Source organism: Bombus huntii, chromosome 7, assembly GCF_024542735.1.
Source record: "Bombus huntii isolate Logan2020A chromosome 7, iyBomHunt1.1, whole genome shotgun sequence".
In the NCBI taxonomy this organism is placed as follows: Eukaryota; Metazoa; Arthropoda; class Insecta; order Hymenoptera; family Apidae; genus Bombus; species Bombus huntii.
This window is the reverse complement of record NC_066244.1, coordinates 10,255,220-10,275,078: the sequence shown is the minus strand read 5'-3', so window position 1 is coordinate 10,275,078 and position 19,859 is coordinate 10,255,220. Positions and strand designations below refer to the sequence as shown.

The 19,859-nt window shown below is 30.8% G+C and overlaps 2 protein-coding genes across 4 annotated transcripts; one reads left to right on the top strand and one right to left on the bottom strand.

Moving 5' to 3' along the window:
- Nucleotides 1-739: 739 nt before the first annotated feature.
- LOC126868060 (proton-coupled amino acid transporter-like protein pathetic) lies at nt 740-16,721 on the top strand. 3 transcript variants are annotated; one of them, XR_007690522.1, is made up of 9 exons: nt 746-1,909; nt 7,315-7,380; nt 8,075-8,167; nt 8,501-8,858; nt 11,225-11,500; nt 11,966-12,144; nt 12,613-12,782; nt 13,977-14,289; nt 14,334-16,721. XR_007690522.1 is itself a non-coding variant. In XM_050623221.1 (8 exons), exons 1-8 carry the CDS (start codon nt 1,836-1,838, stop codon nt 13,767-13,769), a joined length of 1,245 nt encoding a protein of 414 aa, XP_050479178.1. In that variant the 5' UTR covers nt 740-1,835; the 3' UTR covers nt 13,770-13,916. The 3 variants fall into 3 exon arrangements, 2 of the variants coding, with proteins under 2 accessions (XP_050479178.1, XP_050479177.1); XM_050623221.1 differs by lacking the exons at nt 13,977-14,289; nt 14,334-16,721 and adding an exon at nt 13,741-13,916 and having other exon boundaries at nt 740-1,909; XM_050623220.1 differs by having other exon boundaries at nt 745-1,909; nt 13,977-16,721.
- Nucleotides 15,467-19,808, bottom strand: LOC126867225 (sensory neuron membrane protein 2-like). Its single transcript, XM_050621465.1, has 7 exons — nt 19,791-19,808; nt 19,518-19,672; nt 18,972-19,134; nt 18,448-18,696; nt 17,960-18,167; nt 17,519-17,727; nt 15,467-17,459 (listed from the first exon to the last, which is right to left on the bottom strand). The coding sequence occupies exons 1-7, from the start codon at nt 19,806-19,808 to the stop codon at nt 16,989-16,991; spliced, it is 1,473 nt and encodes a 490-aa protein (XP_050477422.1). The 3' UTR covers nt 15,467-16,988.
- Nucleotides 19,809-19,859: the final 51 nt, after the last annotated feature.

Below are 19,859 nucleotides of genomic sequence, written 5' to 3'. Positions count from 1 at the left end.
TGTTTCTATAAATATAATGTACAAAGTGGAAATTACGTGGAAAATTGTATTGTTTATTAAATATTGCAAAGCTTACTGTACTTCGTATATTTTATATATCTTCGCATGTTACGTGCATTCTGTGCATTTCTCTATCTTCAAATTTCCCATAAGTTCATAAAAATCCGCAGTCTAATAATGGGCAATCTTCTTCTCGCGAACTATCACTAATTACCCCATTTCCCCCATAAACCAAATTCTTTGACATTCTCGCACGTCGAAACTGTATCAGTGCGGCGTGATTCATCCGCTTGAGCCACTTACGCAACGTTCGAAATCACGAAGTGGGTCGGCGAAGAGGTGACAGGAGGAAAAAGAGCGTCGCCAGGGAAAAGAGTTCAGGAGATCAGTGACATTAGAGAGGGTAGCTCGGTGGAGGGAATGATCGTTTCAATTGGGCGAAAAGACGAAGCTGATTTGAACGGAAGGAGATAGAAGGAAGGTGAAAGGGACGAGGCGAAATACAGACGATACGAGATCGGCTTGGTAGAGCAAGAGTCGATTCGCGTGGTTCCAGTGGCCCTCGGTACGCGCGATCGTCACGATGCTAAGGACGACTCGCTCGAACGACAACCGTCTTTTCGCGAGCACGTTCGATAGAACATATTAGGAGGACGGCCTCTATCTCCCCTCCCTCGAGTTACGACGTCAATTCTAGCGGGACACTAGCGAGTTGAATCGCGCGTCTCTGTCTCTATACACACCGGCTCGTATATATACCTGCGTAACGCCGAAAAAACCTGGCCAGTCGTGTACGACGCCTGTCACCGTTCCACGCGCGAGTTTTCCTGCGCCGCGTTTCCTCCTTGCTAATACGTTGACACTTTTTCAACGTTCGTGGACGATATCTTTCATTCTTCCTGCGAGAACCTCTCCAGCCAGATCATTGGAAAGAAGACGCTGATTAAAGAAAAATCGAGGATTTCCTGTGATTTAGCAGGAATTTTGACAAATTCAAAGGAAAAAGATTTTTAGAGAGTCTACAGTTTACTAACAGTGTTAGTAAAAGTGGAATAGTTGGAAAGATTTTTTAAACGTAAGAATCAGAAAGTAAATTAAACTACGCTCGAAGAATTGGGGAATATAGAAAAAATTGAAGGTTATGGAATTGAGAGTTCCTGCGAGACGCATAAAAGGAAACGATAGAACAGATCGTTCACTGACAGTGGCGAAGTAAGTACAACGTCAGGACAACGTCTCGACGTTAACATCAACGCGGTCGCTTGAAAAGCCGAAATTCATCAGGTTTAACGCGTTTCAATATTTTCATCGAGCTGTACCCATCAACAACGCTGTCTTCTTCGTTGAATTGACAAATTTCTGCAGTTTTCTGTATACGTTTAACGCACGTTTCCTCGCAACGGTGACAGAGCGACTGCCGTATGAATTTTATTGCCCTTAAATCATCTTAAACCTAGTATAAACAAGTAATTAACGGTGATAATAAAATATCAATCATCGAAAGACGATCGAGAAGCTGGGTTGTGGAAACAGAAGCACACTTACAGTCGAGTTTCGTGTGTGAGGATCATCTAGCGCTGTATCAATGAATCAATAAATCATACTGCACGATAGTAGTCAAGACTCATCTAAGAATCGCCGATAAATCGTTATCTCCTACGAGATTACTATTGCGTGTTGAAAGATAAATAAGATACGGGAAGGAGGCCGAAATAATTCAAGTCTTCAGGAGGATCGAATCAGTGAAAAAACGATTCGAGGAAGAAGGATCTTTTCCAAGAGGCTCGTTCGAGAATGTGAATTGCAAGTTGATCAAAGATCGAACTTTTTTATTGATGTTCTTGACAGAACAATCGGAAGGCATCAGCAATTTCTCAAGAGAATTCGGAATTAACGACCGAGAATACAGGTAAGTACACTTATGTAAAATGTGTTAGCAACGTATTTCAAGCTAAAAAGAATCGTTTAAAGCAATATGTAAGTAGCTGTTGATAATTCGCGTTATGCGACGAAATAATCTCTGAACGAGCGATTCGTTTCGCGATTATCGAGAACGTTTATTGATAATCAGTGCGTTCCGATGGGCTGGATATCTCTAAATCGAAAATCAGACTTTCGAGCGTCACAATTTCGATAAGATTTGCCCCACACGAACGATTCGTTGTGCTTCCTATTCAAATCGTTTTTGAATCTTCACCTGAGGAGATTTTATGTAGAGATTACGACGAACGTATGTTAATTAATTTTCTATCGGTAGATCTCGAGATTTTTTTAATTTGTTTGTTTAAAGAACCCAAGGTATATGAGATTGATCGAGAAAAAGATTGAATCCGTAGAGCTGAAGTACAATTATGTTTCTTTAAGTGTAATTGTTAAATGAGTTAAAAAGAGTAGGTTGTAAAGATAATATGTCTGTTCATTTACCATTTGAAAAGACAAGCGATTTTAGAGGGACATATTTAAGACTCTGGATTTATTTTTATGGATTCTGAAATGAATGCACGTTACGTAATTGCAACGTGTAGTCGTGAAATACATTTTCGCAATCGTTTGATATGGATTTTGAAGTGGCTTTGTTTATTTCCATAAGTTGGTATTCTTGTACACGTTTGAAATTTAACAAGAAAGATTAATTAAAATTGTTAAAAAAATCATTTCTACCTTTTCAATTATTTTCTAAAGTTTATATTTAATATATCTATCACAAAGATTAGAATTTAAAATGAAATTATACATGCATTAATCTTTATCTGATGCAACTATCTTTAACGTACTAGAATTTAGAAAACCTCCAAATTATTTTAATTCTATTGAATATAAATATTAATTTGTTTTTTAGTAGAACGTATAGCTGCAATCGCCTGTTGAAATCTAAGTAAAATCGCTAATTATAAACTTGTATTTTATTAGGTATCTTTAAATGATAATTTGGAGAAAATGTTACAAATTTTTATTATTCCTTAAAAAATAGAAATATATATTATTATTATCATTATTATAAAATGCTAACATACTTTTTTTTTATTAAAAATGCTAATATACTTTGCTTTAATATTACCAAGTTATTAGTTATTATATATGAGGTAAATTGCCTTAAAAACCAAAGTATCTCTTTTTCTAGAGACTATCGTTTTAGAGCATTTTTTATAGGAAATGTCTGTTTTTCGCCACAATGTGCGATAGAATATGTATCGCTGGAAGGCTCATTTTTGTGTTCATGTTAATTGCCGTAACAGAAATCTTGACGTTAACATGTTTTTCGCAATAATGTATGTAATTCAAAGTTCATCATCACGATTTTCTTAAACCACAAATCTTTTTGTTCACAATATACATGTGTGCATTTCCTGGAAACTGCGCACCACATAAAATCGGGCAATTTCAGCGCTGGATACAAACGGCATTTAAAATTATGTAAAATTGTCGATAGTAGGAACGTATTATTTGTGAATTTTTGCAAATAATACATTACATCAAATGATATCTTGAATAATTGATAGCTTAATATGAAAAATATTTTGAATAAATAATTTAAGATAAATTCTATAACAACAAATAGAAAATTAATTAATTAATATAAACTATTTTTAATGACTCACAGTCTTCTTGCAGACTTATACATATGATTATTCTAACGTAACTAACTACAACTAACATAAATGAAATCTATATCTTCCAAGAAATGGTTAAGAATATTAAAAAAAATCTACTTTCTTCAAAAATAAGAAAAAGGTTGAAAGAACATAGTTTTCAATATACGTATAAAATGGTAAAAAAATGGCCATATTGCTTGATTATAGATTCATAAATTTTCAATTTGAGATACGAGTCGCGTGCCCGCCGTGTGTACCGGAAGTCAACTATCATTGCGTTCGTGCAATAGTGTATCAGGTGGACACTGAAATGTGAATTTATCGTGGAATGTGGTTAACAGGTGGGAAAATAGGAAACGATGTGTTCCAGGATAATTGAGATCTGCGCAATTACATATATATATGCACGCGATAAGGACTTATGACGAGCAATTTTTAAATTTTATTACTACGCTGTGAGTTAACTCTTTCGCATAAGTGAACGAAATATCTTAACAGACTATGTCGTTCACGTGATACTTCGGACGAGATATCTCGGAGCCATACAATGTCGTCTATATCATCGTACTGTCGGAAAATAATGGGATTTCATAAAAATGTTCAGAAATTTATAGATAATAAAAAAGAATAAGAAAAGATAACAATATTTTCTAAATAGAAAATTGTTACCTATTAATATTTTAACGAAAGGAGACAATTTCTTTCATATCGATTTCCTTGCTTATAGATTCTCGCAAGCGCACGCTACCACTTTCTATCATAAATCTGTAAGTGAAACTGTCCGCCTATAAATTTGCAATAAATAACGGAATATTCGTATGTAACAGCGTTACTAAAATATAATGAAAGTACTTTCGTACGAAATAGAACAGCTCTAAGCACAATAATAGCGCATTATGCAACATTTTACGACAAGAGGAAATCAATTCTAATGTGACCTTTCGTAAATCACGCTCGTGCAAATTTGCACAAAGCGGCCACGACAATTCGTGCAGACATTATCCTGAGATATCGACATTTTCAGTCCAGGATTCCAGATCTCATCGGATTAACCATACTCGTCGAGCTCGATATACCTAGAGCCTAATAGTAAGCATAATTTACGTTTAAGAAGCATTGTGGATATTCGTGACTCCTTTCTGTCTCTTGCTCACATCTGAATATTTATTAGCTACATCGTGAACTGTTTTTGCATCCTTATGTTAGAAAATCCCACGTAGATTGTGTACCATGGAAGCATTCAAGGATATGTCTGAGTTGGAACGTTGTAATCGTACGTAGGATCGGTCGATTGCTTAACGAGTCTTGTCGATACCTCGATCTTGCGGGTTTAACGGATCACATCATTGTGATCACGGAAAAATAAATAGAAATAAATAGAAAAATGGATATTGTGAAATTCTCGTTACATTGTGGCATTCGTATTATCGTGGCATTAAAAAAGTGATCAGACAGATAAGAACGAAATAATTGCAAGGACTTGCGAAGTTTATGCTTCTTGTGCCTCGATTTTTCAACAACTGTCCTTCGTCGTAAAATTCTCTTTTCTTTTTCTGCTTTATTCAACCGACGATAATAATCGTTTACTAACCTTGCGCAAAGTAGGAAAAATGTTATCACAAATAATCTAAAATACGTAAATGCTGACATTAAGCTCTATTTTGTATCGAATGATCGAATTAAACCTTACGTCGTAGCATCGAATGTTATGCAACGCAATTCTGATCCATCTTATCCATTCTTATGGCATCTTAGCCATTTGCACCTGCCATTAACGCATATTAGTATGAGAAAAACGTGTATCTTTTTCTATAATACAATAACAATAAAAACCATTTTGTGAATAAATTATCTAATACAATGCGATAATAAATGTTGAATCATGTGTTATATTCACAATTCGCTTATGTTAATTGTTGTCGTTAATAAATGTAAATGTACGTTCTGCGATATTCAGATGCAAGTGTAACTATTGTGGAGCTGAGATATTGCGTCTAAAACATTTTGCAAATTTTTTTACATAATATCATGAAATTCTTTTGTATAATGTTGATTCGAAATGGATAGCATACAATTTTCTTTCATTTAACTTCTAATCTATTTTCTCTCCTTTTCTCCGATTTATTTTGTAGCTGATCGTTGTTGATAACTTAACACTGTATGCAATTTCGTGTTTGTTGACACCGGTTCCTGAAACCAAGCCGAATTCTTTTGAATTTTTACAATTTTATAATCTTATCATGTCTATAATTATAATTAACATTTGTATATATTATACGTAATCGCATTTTTCAATGCCACTTTAAATATGCATTTTGAATTTGGTATCCACTTGAAGTCGCGTTACTTGAATCAATATAATTTCAAGTCGAATAGCTTGACTTATATGAACACAATTTTGAATTTAAATCACTTGAATTCAAGTCCCTTGAATCTAAGTAATTGGACTAATCTGAACAAACTATAGTTTTCAAGTTACATGAATTTTAGTAACTTTGAAATATATTATATTATTACTATTAAAATATTAAATAAATAAATAAATTTATTGAAATGCATTATAATATACCATAATAATGAATTCTTAATAAATATAATGGTGAATCCAAATATAAAAGTGAATAGTGAATCAGTAATGCAAAGTGAAATTCATACCAATAAAATTACTTGAAACCATATGGGTTCAAGCAACAAAGCGCTATGTGATATGAACGAGGCTTAAAGCTTTTTAAGATAATCGATCAGAGAATTAACAGACATAAATTTTTTTAAGTCATGGAAATAATCTAAATGATAAGTAAGAAATGGCGATCCATATCCGTATGGAAAATTTTTATCGATAAAAGTAAGACCTTCGCCGATTGCTACATTGGTGCCGTGCTTAAGTCTAACATAAGTACCTATGTACCACCTTAAAAATCATTTTGTTTTCAAACATCATCGTTATCAATGGCAATCAAATTAAACTTGAGACATTGTCATTGAGATCGTCATCATTTTTGATGTTGACATTTGTGACGTCATATGATAGGCAATCGTATAGATTTTAATCATTGCTGGTTTGATTATCTATTTTAACGATATAAATATTGCTACCACGAAATTCAACTCACAGAGATTCTATCTTAATCACTCCTGTAGTATATGATCGATAAAATATCGAAGATTAGTAGCAAATGTATTAATTGTGATTCTAGAAAATACTTTTGGAAATCTGATGTGCTTTTTAATTAGGATAAATGCAGTAATGAGCGTAGATACATAAATATTGAAGTTAATTAATACGCAAAGTTTTAATCTATTTTATCGAAAGTATTATTTGCATAGTACTATGACGTATAATATATACAGTTAAGATTTTTAGATATTGGCACTGATATACTATGTATTATATAATGTTAAATATTTAATTTATCCTTTTGTACGGGTCATATGTGAACGCACTCCTAATCTTTTCGTGAAAGTTTTAGATAAAAATCTGCATACAGTTGAGGAAGTGTTCTTTCTCTTGTTTTATTCATGTTCGTTTTAGTTTTATAAGCATCTACAATATTCGTATACAAAAGGAGCACATATTTATACTATAGAATATAGTTTTTGGCGAATAGAATTCAAAAGTAGCAGTCTTAAGGTGCGGAGATCATTATTTTAAAAATTATGCGTGTATGTAGTAAAATGATATTGCGATATTAATCAGATAATTGTGTATATGTTGTTTTAGATTCACCATGGGGAAATGTACAAAGTCAGAACCTACAGAAAGTCCTATGCAGGAATTTAATAGCAGGTATGGATTAACTTGTGTTTTATTCGCAATTTCATTCACGTTAATTAAATGTGCAATATCAAATTAAATTTATTTGTAGGTTTTATTAATTGTATCATTCCTATCGATAGACGTAGAACCTCTTTGATAATGTCATTAGTATTAATTTTCATTAAATTCATTAATTTCATAAGTGAATTTGAATTTTTATTGATAATTCTAATCTCAATAAAATTTTCGTTATCAATCATTATTAACGTAAGGCACTGTGTATTGTGTATGTTGCTACACGTTTATTTCTATATTTATGTCAATTATTTGTTGAAACTTGATGAAACCCTATTCTCCAATGATAAATAATCATTGATTAACTAGAATTAATTATAGAATCTTCATATTTAGATATTTCTTGCGTATGGTACTTGAAAAAAGAATTTACATTTACTTTCTTCTAATATATATAACCAAATATAAATAAATATAACCAAATTGAAAAATATAGGATCTTTCAAACAGATTATAAATGAGTAATGTACTCCAATTAGGATAAAAGGTTTTATTTGATAAATTTCTACGTCGTAAAATATTATACAATTGTCCACTTTAACCTCCCATGTTCTGAATTACTTTGAAAAATATATGATAGTATCAAGAGGCACGAAACAAGATAGTATCTTCGACACATAATGTAATGACGTATTTTTTCTGTGATCAGTACGAAAATAGCTACTGTCATGATCGGAGAATACAATGAGAAGGACGAACTATACAATCCCTTTGAACACCGTGATAAGAAAAATACCAATTCGTAAGTTATCTTTTCTTCATATCAGAACATAAAATCTAGTCATACTATTGACCAGTAAATTTCAACATCGTTTACACTTCATTGTTACGATATAGGTAAATTCAATATATTTTATTTTAATTTAATTAGAGTATCTGATACTATACGAAATAGTACAAAATAACTGAAAAAGATAGTTTTATTAATTACCGTCTTGTTTGATTTCTTTTATAATGTCATTGGTTATTATTACTCTGGACCGGCAGTATACCGTTTAAGAAAAGAACTACCATTAGAAAAAGAAATCGCGAGAAATGTACAACATAATAAATATACAAATTGTTCTTGTTACAGAGACTTCGGTGCTCTAGCTCACCTATTAAAATCGTCTCTTGGCACCGGAATCCTTGCTATGCCAAATGCGGTTAAGAATGGCGGAGCGTTATTCGGTGGAATCGGTACTATAATAATCGGTATAATATGCGCGCATTGTGTCCACATACTGGTTCGTTCGTCCCACGTGCTATGCAAGAAAACGAAAACACCACAGATGACATTCGCCGAGACAGCGGAGGCTGCGTTTTTCAATGGACCAAAAACATTAAGGCCATTCGCGAACGCAAGTCGAATATTAGTAAATATTGCATTGTGTGCGACTTACTTGGGCGGTACGTGCGTCTATGTGGTATTCATATCGACCTCGATCAAACAGGTAAATCTTACACGCTGGTTTCCAACAGTTATTATAATAGCAGTCTGTTATATTGTGCAGTCGTAGAAAAAAACAATGGCAGTAGAAAACTATAAAACGAGTTTCCTTGTACTCACTTGTCATTCGTGATAGTTAAAGAAACAATAAGTACACAATACCCTGCTAACAAAGCAAATAATATACTTTGACCAAAGAGTCGTTCGATAAAAGATAGCCAGTTGTAGAAGTTCAGACAAATTTAAAACGCACAAAGACAGTAAAACACAATATTCCGCTAAAAATATTAATATGCCTCGATTATATTTCCGATATACAAATAGTTGAAGTGCTGGTGGAGCATTGATATCAATGAATTATATTTAAAAAATGCGACAGTTAAATCGAGTGTTGAAACAGCATGTCGGTGCTCGAAAGATACCGATAATTTGAATATCAGTCCGATAATGTCATTTCAGCGTTGAAACATTCGTTATCCACAATTTTAACTAACGAGTGGAAAATTCGCAACCTAACAATTTTATCTATCTACGTAAATTTGCTGCTGCGATCAATAGGATCTTCCTTTTTACTACTCATCTTTAACAAATTAATAAACGTGAAATTGTTCGTTCTTTTAATGAAAAATGTTCATATTGGAGTATTTATTTATTAGCTTCGGCTATTATCATTTTGTCGTTTATTTCCCCAATTTGAAGAAATTTAAAATAATTTATTATGTTGGTATCGGTTATTGGTAACGTATACTATAAATAATTAATTGTATCATAAAATAGTGTTATATTAATACGTTTTGTGCTGATCTCGCGAAAATATCTTTGCCATTTCCGCATTGATATATTAATATTTTAGTAATTTTTTTTGCAATGTAATTTTACATTACAATATAGGAATTTGTTTATAGGAAAGGCGATATCAACAGTTGAATACTAACATGAAAAATTTTTTCGTGAATGCTGAGTTTCTGTTCTTAATATCTGCCAATTATACATGTACAGATTCAGGAAAGTATTTGAACAGTTAAAGAAACCTTATGAATTCCCTATAAAAAGTATAAAATGCGACGTATCACGTTTCTTCCTTGCAATTTTCATATAGTTGATAGATATTTATTAAAAGTTTTCCATTCTATTTCCAAGTGGTTTGTGAATCACCGTATCGGTTACATTTATAAGCCATTAACGTGGAAGTTTACTTAAATATATGCACAATAATTCCTTGTTCAGACAACTAGTCATATTTCATTATTCATTGCCTAATAATTATTCATTGTGTTGTTTGTGAATATCTACGTATAAAAGCAATTCAAATTTTTGGTTTCAAAATATAATAGCAAAGATATTGCTATAATATATTGCTGTACTGGTTACTAAAAATTGCATTTTAGAATTCGAATTAACAAACATTATTTTTAACAACATAACATAGTAAGTACGATATTATGATTAAGTTATATATCAAATTAATAATCTACCATTCTCTCTCTATGTTTACTGTTCTATAATCTACAAGCGAATAGAATCTGTAAATAATATTCATCTCCTTAACCACATCAAAATGTAGATTGTAAAACCACTCTAATCTGCGATCGTCTCGTTTCCTTTGTCCTCGTTCATCGTTGCACGTGCATCTTTCTCTTTTTTTCCTTGATCACAATTGAAAATCTGTGCCAACGCGTAGCCTCAAGACTCGTTCTGACTCGTTTAACCTGCAGGGTCCACCTTGTTTGCTTGTCCGTGAACAAAAATTACGGTCTGAATGGATTGTAACTAACTAATCGGATGATTCAACGCTAAATAAGACAGGACATCCCATCAATTCTATTTTATCTGCAATATTTCATTTCTTTTCAGTTCAAATATCGTGATCCACTTGTAAAATGTGAAATAAAAAACGAAAAGATTAATTACGAAAGCTCTATACGATCGTATAAAATAGTGACAATAGTTTATGCGAGTTACATTTTTTCCCTCAAACGATATGGAAATTTGTTATGGTAAAATTTGGATGAACAGCGGATTTTGAATGAAATATTTCTAGGATACAATTATCATAAAACTGAGTTTCTATTGAATTTTCGTATTTTCTAAATTTTATTACTTTTATAAGCTTTACACACATTTTAATTTGAATTTTCTATTTTAAATCATTTCAATTTTTATGAATGAATTTATTAAGATCTTAGTGCCTGACAAAATAGATGCTTCCTAGAAAAAATAAGTATTCTGAGCTCCAAGAGTCTCGGGACCTCACGAAGTTTCAAATTCGATTTTGACGAATTTGAAAATTCAATTTAAAATGACTCGTTTCTAATTTTTGCTCTTTGTAATAAAAGTTTTCTTACGAAATTATTGGTGGTTCTGTTTTAGGTTGTGGACTACCACACCGGCATGGACATATCTCTTCGCATGTACATACTCACGTTGATTCCTGCGGTGTTGCTGCTGGGACAAATTCGAAATTTGAAGTATCTGGTACCATTCTCCATTATGGCCAACCTTTCCATGTTGGTCGGTTTTGCGATAACTCTGTATTACATCTTCAGTGGAACTGAATCACCACAGAACATAAAGTTGATAGCACCGGTCGAACACTTGCCTATATTTTTCGCTACTGTGTTATTCGCCATCGAGGGCATCGGAGTTGTAAGTTTGAAACAATAACTAAACTCTAGTTGTTTGTTAAAATAGTCATAGCTGTAAATCATAGCATAAATATGAGATAGTATCGTTTGGAAAAATAAGTCTTTTCTTCTTATTACTATGTACGAAGGTTTTATGAATTAATTTCTAATTATACAAAATTTTAAAGATCCCATAGTTTAAACATTATTATATAATGAATAAAATATTTCTGCAACATTCTGGATATAATAATATTATTCTTATATGATATTTGCTCTTTTTGTTTTTAATACAGTTCAAAAATCTTAATACAGATTCGAAGTCCAGGACACTTAATTAAAATATGTAGCAAAGTTTTTTATCGTGATAAGTTAATTGAAATTGAAAGCTTTCAAATTTATTCATTTCATTTATAGTGGTATGAATTTTATAAATATAGAATTTTATAGATTTCGTAATGGTATAATAAAAAGATTAATTTCTTAGGTGATGCCTGTTGAAAACAGCATGCGGAATCCGCAACATTTTCTTGGTTGCCCGAGTGTCCTGAATATAACGATGACTATAGTGGTAGCTTTATACGCTACACTGGGTGTATTCGGTTATTTGAAATACGGGGAAGCAGTTGACGCAACTATCACGCTGAACATACCAATAACAGAAATGTAAGTACGATTACGAATCAAATATTTATTAAGTTGCTTGTAATTGAATTCAAAAAGTAGATAATCTATTGTGTATACTGTATACGTATATGAAACATTACTATTTGTTATTTATCTTCAATTCAATAAAGATTTACGAATTAGAGTAAAATATTTAATTCTTAATAAAATAATCACGATTTTCTAAATTCAATTTAAAATTCACTTAATCAAATTTCTAAATAAATTTCAATTTATAAATGATTTATAACTGCTTCATGAAATATACGTAATTATTCAGGAGGAAAGAATTTATGATTGTATTCTTGGAGTTTAATATTACACATATGGATAGCTTTCGAGGTATCTACAATTCGCAGAATTTTTCATAGAGGATACTTTATCATAATTTTATACACAATATTTAAATGTTCTTAAATGCTCTTAAATGGAAATAAAATTTGTATAAGCCAATATATTGTTTTACAGCCCAGGACAGATGGTGAAACTACTTATCGCTCTAGCGGTTTTGTTTACCTACGGATTGCAATTTACCGTGCCAATCGATATAATATGGAGATTAATGAAAGAGAAATTCAGTCATAAATATGAAAGAATATCTGAAACAGCGATAAGAATGTTCATAGCTTTGTTTACAAGTAAGTTGCTTTCATTTCCAAACAATTATAATCTGAGAAGACTTGAACTAATTTCCTACAAACGGATTTTGAGGAAAATGACGGAAACGATAATAAATTCTAAGGTCAATTGTTAAGAAAGAATATTTGTAACATTAGTTTCCTCTATTTTTCAATTTATTACGATACATATGTACACGATTTTTTACTAGTTATATAGTTACAAGACGCAATATGTTCTTCCTTCTCTTACTTATTTTTACTCGTAGAACATGTCGACACTGTTTGACAGGAAGAGCCTAAGATGCAATTAAATCACAAATTGCTGTCATTTTCCATGTGGTTTTATTTCGCAACAAATTGTTCTTATTAAGCAGAGTCACGATAAAAGGATTAACGTTTTGATATTGCCGAGATAACAAGCTGTGATTACCCTTCTGGTTATTACCGGTTTACGCCACTGAGTGTGTACCAGACATGTGTGTTATTTTCCTAAGGAAGTAAGAGAGGAACGTGAATTGCAATAGAAAGACGTAGACCGGGTTAGGGGAATACTTGTTGGCTTCGTAACCGCATGACTCACTGTTAACCGTTCAATGACTCGTTCGCATTTAATTCATTGAGGATCTACCACTTTGATATTCACGTCCTTGCTGTTTACGTTGTTGATGTTTCGACTTTTCGACGCGATAACTCTGTCTCTATAATGCAAGCTGTGATTTCCCTCGGTTGTGATGTTACTTAATAAGCTTGTCAAACAACTGAATTTAAATACACTAGTTCACTGATTTCTACGTAGTATTCGCTACACGCAACTTTCTCGCAGCTTTTTTAAATTCCGATATATTTTTTTATAATACTTTATAATATAATACCTAAAATCTTCTCTATGTTCGATATTTAAATTGAATGCATAGAATTTTCATATATATGAATTTGAATCTTTTAACGAATCATTAAATTTTTTTATTTTTATTAGCTAATTTTTCTGCGACGACTATTATGTAAGAATTGCAAAATATAGAATGTTGCCTCCCTTCATAGATTATTCTTTTGGTTTGAAGAACGACAAGTGTATTTATAATAAACTTTGAAATATCAAGACGAACAAATTATACTTTTCTCTTATATATTTCAATAAATACGTATTTTAAATGTTTCAGTGTATAGACTTTTGTTTATAGAATTTTATTTAACAATTTCTTTTCCTTTCAGTTGCTGTGGCATGTCTGGTTCCAAAACTCGAACCTTTTATTTCCCTAGTCGGTTCAGTATTTTTCTCCATCCTTGGCATCGCAATCCCAGCAACCGTGGAAACAGTTTCGTGCTGGGATGGCCACTTGGGTAAGTATAACTGGAGACTTTGGAAGAACAGTGTACTTTTAATATTTTCTCTCTTAGCGTTAGTATCCGGTTCATGGATCTCCATTATAGATATAATCAAATTGTATCAATAAAGTAATGACCTAAATCTATTTATAATTGCATATGCAAAAAGGACTTAATGTAAAATTAACACGTTCGCTATGTACGTCTCGTATCCGAGTCAACATATATACCGCCGTTCATAAGTATCAGAATACTGCTCGTTCCGTACGAAAATTAATATTTGATGTAGATTATCGAAAAAACAATTACTTCGTTTTTTTCAAATTCAAAGGACCGAATTTTGTATTCACGCAAGATAATGATCCAAGACACATAATGGGGCTGACAAAAACTAACTAAAAGCTCATTGAAAAAATTTGAAATGAAATTATTATAAGTAGGAAATTCTGGCCAAAATCTGATTTTAAGAACTATTTTAAGAACTAATTTTAAGAATATATAGTATTCATAGAATCAGATAACAATAAATGTAACAGGAAAAATGATGACACGAAAGAAATTTTTGAGATAATTGTCGAGGATATTATTTTAATGTTTCACATACGAGTTCCTTACGATGTAAGATTTTTAATGAGATAGTAATTCTTAACGGTTCTAATAATTTCTTTATAACTATTTAAGTTCCAGTTTTTCGTTAATGTTCTAATACTTATGAACTGTGATATAGTCTTACGATATACAATATATGTGATACCTACTTATCAGACGTAGAATACAAGTTAAAGATCGCGAAATTTGTAAAAGAAACTTTTATAATAATTTATGTAAAAAACGTGTACGTATAAGTGTATACGATATAAAAATCGATTTTGTACAAAAATTATTTGTTAGCATAGATTATTAATAATAGAAATTCGATAAGAAGTGAATGTATTGAAATTATTAAGATTAGATCTTTTTTAAGACGCTGTCGAATATCTGTACAGTAATCGTGACATATTAGCTATCATTATTTATCATTAACGTAATTCACATTCCCATGGAGTATTTATTTTTAAGAGTATTCGTGTACATTGTGTATTTATCTCTGCGTTATACTTAAGCATTTTTGTAATTTACGGATTTCTTGTAATTTAAAGAATATTGTAAAATCGTGAAGTATTACAATTAATTTGGTGATCATAAGATTAGATCGTAATGGAAGAAAAATTGAGAAAGCATATCTAATTTTAAAGAGGATAAACAGATAGGTGTATTATATTCATTGTAAATATTCAAGCTAGAGATACAATATTTTTTAAACTATATAGTACGCTTTGAAATGAGTTTAACAATAAAGTAGGTTAGCGTTCGTGGACTTACTGTTAATGTAGTAGTGGTCGCATTTTAAAGTTGTAGTAAATTTCTAAAAAAGAAGGTAACATACAGTTATTTATTTACTTGTATAAACGAAAAAGTAATTTTCTTGCCTATGCGTATAAATTTTAACAAACAATCTAATATTTCTAATTTAAGCGAACGGATGCGACTGTTACTACATTAAATTTGTAAGAGTAAATAGTATGCAACATCGTAAATTGTAAATTTATCACTGTATAAAACATTAAATCTATATGCATTTTTTAGAAATAATCAATTATTTTTAAACACTCTAGTGCGCTGTAACTTTCTTCGTTAGCATCGTGTTTACTGTTCAAAAATATCCGAACACTTGTTCAATATTTTAATCATAAAATTCCGGGTAAATCAAACTGTAATGATTTTATTTTGTATAATCGACATGGCTGTGTATAATAGAATGTGATGATGCGATTAAATTTGCTTGTAAATGGTAACACGCAATAACAAAACTGACATTTGTAAATGTCAAACCTTTCAGAATTATTTTATTATTTGAGAAACTTTTTATTTTCAAATCAATTTTTGACTTGTAAGTAGGATTAACATGATTTTTCTAACTTGATAAAAAGCCTTTGGATGTCAATACAAATAATGATTACATACATGTAATACGTATACATGTTTAATAAACAAATGAATGTAGTATTGCTACGTTTGTTAATGGTTAAGCTGTAAAAAGAAACTAAACTAAACTAAACTAAATTTTCACAATACTTATGAACTGTAATGTGCATTTATTGAAATGCCTCAAATGCTTGTGCACGTGAGGGTCTCTGTGCGATATTATTGGATCGTGAATTTGATGATATTAGTAACGATTCTGCAAATGTTGGTTGTGTTTTGCGTTTTGTACAATTACAATACATTACAGCGACGAAAGTCAAATGAATTCCAATCATCAAAGGAATTATGTTTATATACCGAAAAATTTTTATTAGACGAAGCGTTTGATATGTGAATCCTATAATCTCTAACGTTGGCGTGTTTCCCTGTAAAATATTTATTAGACAATTAGTTCGTCTATCGATATCTGAGAAAAATTGTAATTATATTTTGTACATTTTGATGTGATCTGGACTATGATGTAATGAAAGATTGTATTCATAAATTAACATCTGTTTGTAAAAATGTATAATGTTATTCAATTTCTTTGTCAGAATTTTCCTATGACGACGAAATATCAGACTTTCTTAAGAATGAATAGTGAATAAAATATATTGAATCAAATCAGCTTCGTTGCTATGAAATTAAATTCCCTGCCTACTGATGGATAAATGTTAATTCAATATTATTTTATTGCACAATATAATGATTGAACAAATATCAAGCACAACTATGAATCCGTCGAGGAGAATTAATTTTTTGGTCTCTAAGATTCCCGAATATTATTCCATTATATTTTTACTCTTGTTTATCATACTTTCATTTTTAAAGAAAACGAACAAATACATACATAACATAATAAACTCAATTTTTAGTAAAGTTCTTTTCTTATTATCATTCGCGAAATACTCTGGTGCCAACTTTGAAATCGAAAAATCTACCACATTCGCTATTCATAATAAATGTAATATAATATAAGTATAATATCCATAATAAATTCATAATAAACGATATGTCTTGAGAATTGAACCGTATAATTTTAATCAATTGCATTTCGTAAGTGAAATCATATATGTTTAGTAAACAAGATAAAATGATAGGAACTGTCTTGAAGGATCTTACATTTCCGCACCACATAAGCGGAAAATATCCCTCGCTGACATTTGAAAGCAACTCTACTGACTGTTTTTCCAAATATAAATTTAGTTGTATCCTTTTCTGTCCAGAAAGAGGCGTTCCGGTATATGGTTCGATAATGATGTAGGTTTCATGCAGCCTTTCATCAGGGTTTAAACCACCTGCGTACTTTAACAGCTGTGGATCACCGTGTAAAAAGTGTGGCTCTGATAAGATTACCGGCAGTTTCTGTAATAATATTAAATCTTAAATTAAAGGAAGATATTTCTATTTTGTTATAATGTTACCTGACATTCCCAGACATCGATTAAGCCTTGTGGTAAACATTTTGGTATTTTATTTTCTAATAAACAATAGCACTGCGTCGTGTTTAAAAACCATGTCCTTTCCTTCATGACGAATCGTGAGCCAATTAAACCTCGTACCGAAATTTCATCTTTATAATCCGCTTCGATTGTTCTACACATACATCTTGATAACTGATACGGTATATTAACTTAAATAAAGTTATTTTTATTTAACAGTTAGCCAGTGTAATGAAGTAACAACAAATTTCAAGATAAAAGATTTGAATAATAATTATTTCTCTATTCTCAAGATTTCTTTCTTCCTGATATCAGATACAAAAAATACATGGTTTAAAAGTTTTATAAGAAATAATATTTCGTATTACATGAGAATGTGCATAAAGTTTTTAGTAATACTTTAAAAAATAATGTCGTACCTACATAAATCTGGTACAAACGTTGAAACAAAAGGCAATGGTTTTATTAATGGTGCCCAAATGATTGAGTCAGTTCCTCTTATTATATTACAATCTTCAGAGTTCCATATTGTTTGTTTTCTTTTTCCCATATAAGATGTTATATCTCCTAATCTCGTTATATCATTAACACCTCTGTTAACAGAAAATGGCCCACGAAAAGTAGCGTTCATCTACCAATTGGGAAAATTAGTATTATTTATATACGCATTTACTTAAATATTACTATGAATATTTTTCGAACACCTTAGAAACATGAAACATTTTGTTAACCGTTATGAAAATATCTGAATAATTCCTGCATTCCTTGACATTATTGTCTAAATTTGAAAGTAGAAAATGTTGGAAACTTATTATTAAAATATGTAAAGAATTTTTAATAAAAATTTTTATGACAAAGTATTAAAAATACAAAAATATGTTGCATGTTTTGTTTTTGCAAACAATTTTTACCCTCTGAAAGATACTGAGTAGATAAACATCTTGCTTGTCGGTTTTTCTCAACGCTTGTGGCAGATTACTGCCCAATGTTTTGCATATCATATCCAATTCAGGGAATTTTCTTAAATTGCACGAAACTTGAATTCCATTGAAAAGCAGATCGTTAGGATTAGCTTTTAGAAAAATGGAACTACGGTTTGGAAATAGTTTCGGTATGTTATTACCATATTTTTCCATATATTCAGGAGGTAAGCTGGAGAGCTATACAAACATGATTAATTAAAATTATACATACCATTTACAGTTAAAGGTAATTAAATAATTCAGTATGCGAAAGGATAAAGGTTTAAATAAATCGTATGGACAATATTTTACATATTAGATTACTATAGATATTCTGTGTTAATATAATAATATTAAACTATTGAATAATTACGTAATCGATTATTGTCGAACTAAGAAGTTATTTTTTTTTAACTTAAATAGAAGATGTCTAAAAATCGAGTTATAGAGCTTTCATCTTCAATTATACTTGCCATCGACATGGTACCAATGTATGCAGGATTTAACATAGTGATTTTGTCATGTTCAGATAATTTCACACTCAAGTCTTTGTTAAAACTGTACATAGACTTTGTTGTATATGTAATTTCATCCATCGCATCGTCCACATCTATAATTTGTTTCTCGAGTATTTCACTAAATGTATCATAATATACATATTAAAAAACGAATTAACAAGGATTGATAAATATTTAAAAACTTATTAGATCCAAATATTTACGGTATATATGTATTCAAATAATTAACTAAAATTAAACGATAAACACATTTTTTAAAATATTACTCATCTAAAATATTCCAAGATATAATATCTTTACGATACTATAATATTTCCTAATTAATACACTAACTAGCAAACATAGATTAGAAATATAAAACATGACGTATGACAAAATAGCGTATTCGAAACAATATGTTAACAATAAATACAATTGCATTTCTAGAAAAATATAAATTTCATTAAAATTTAATACACGAGACGTACAACGTAAGTACTTTCGTTCAATTTAATCTCTTACTCATAAGTAAATGGACCAACTTCATTGAAATATGGATTACTTCCACTCATCACTTCATCGGGATTGGTAACATTGAAGAAATGACACGTAAAAGTTAACTGTATAGGTGACTTCCATACTTTGTATATTTCTGAATCTTCACGCAGTGATAATGCCTGTAAATTGTTATTTTACATGAGTAAATTCTGTGTAACTTATACGCATTATACAAATTTCTAATTTGAGCGAATTATATCATATCTTGAAAGAGTAATGTTTGAACTTTTATTATACTGAATTCAAATGTGTCATCGTTTTAAAAGGATGATTGAAAGGTAATTTTATTATAATTTGCAACTTTTC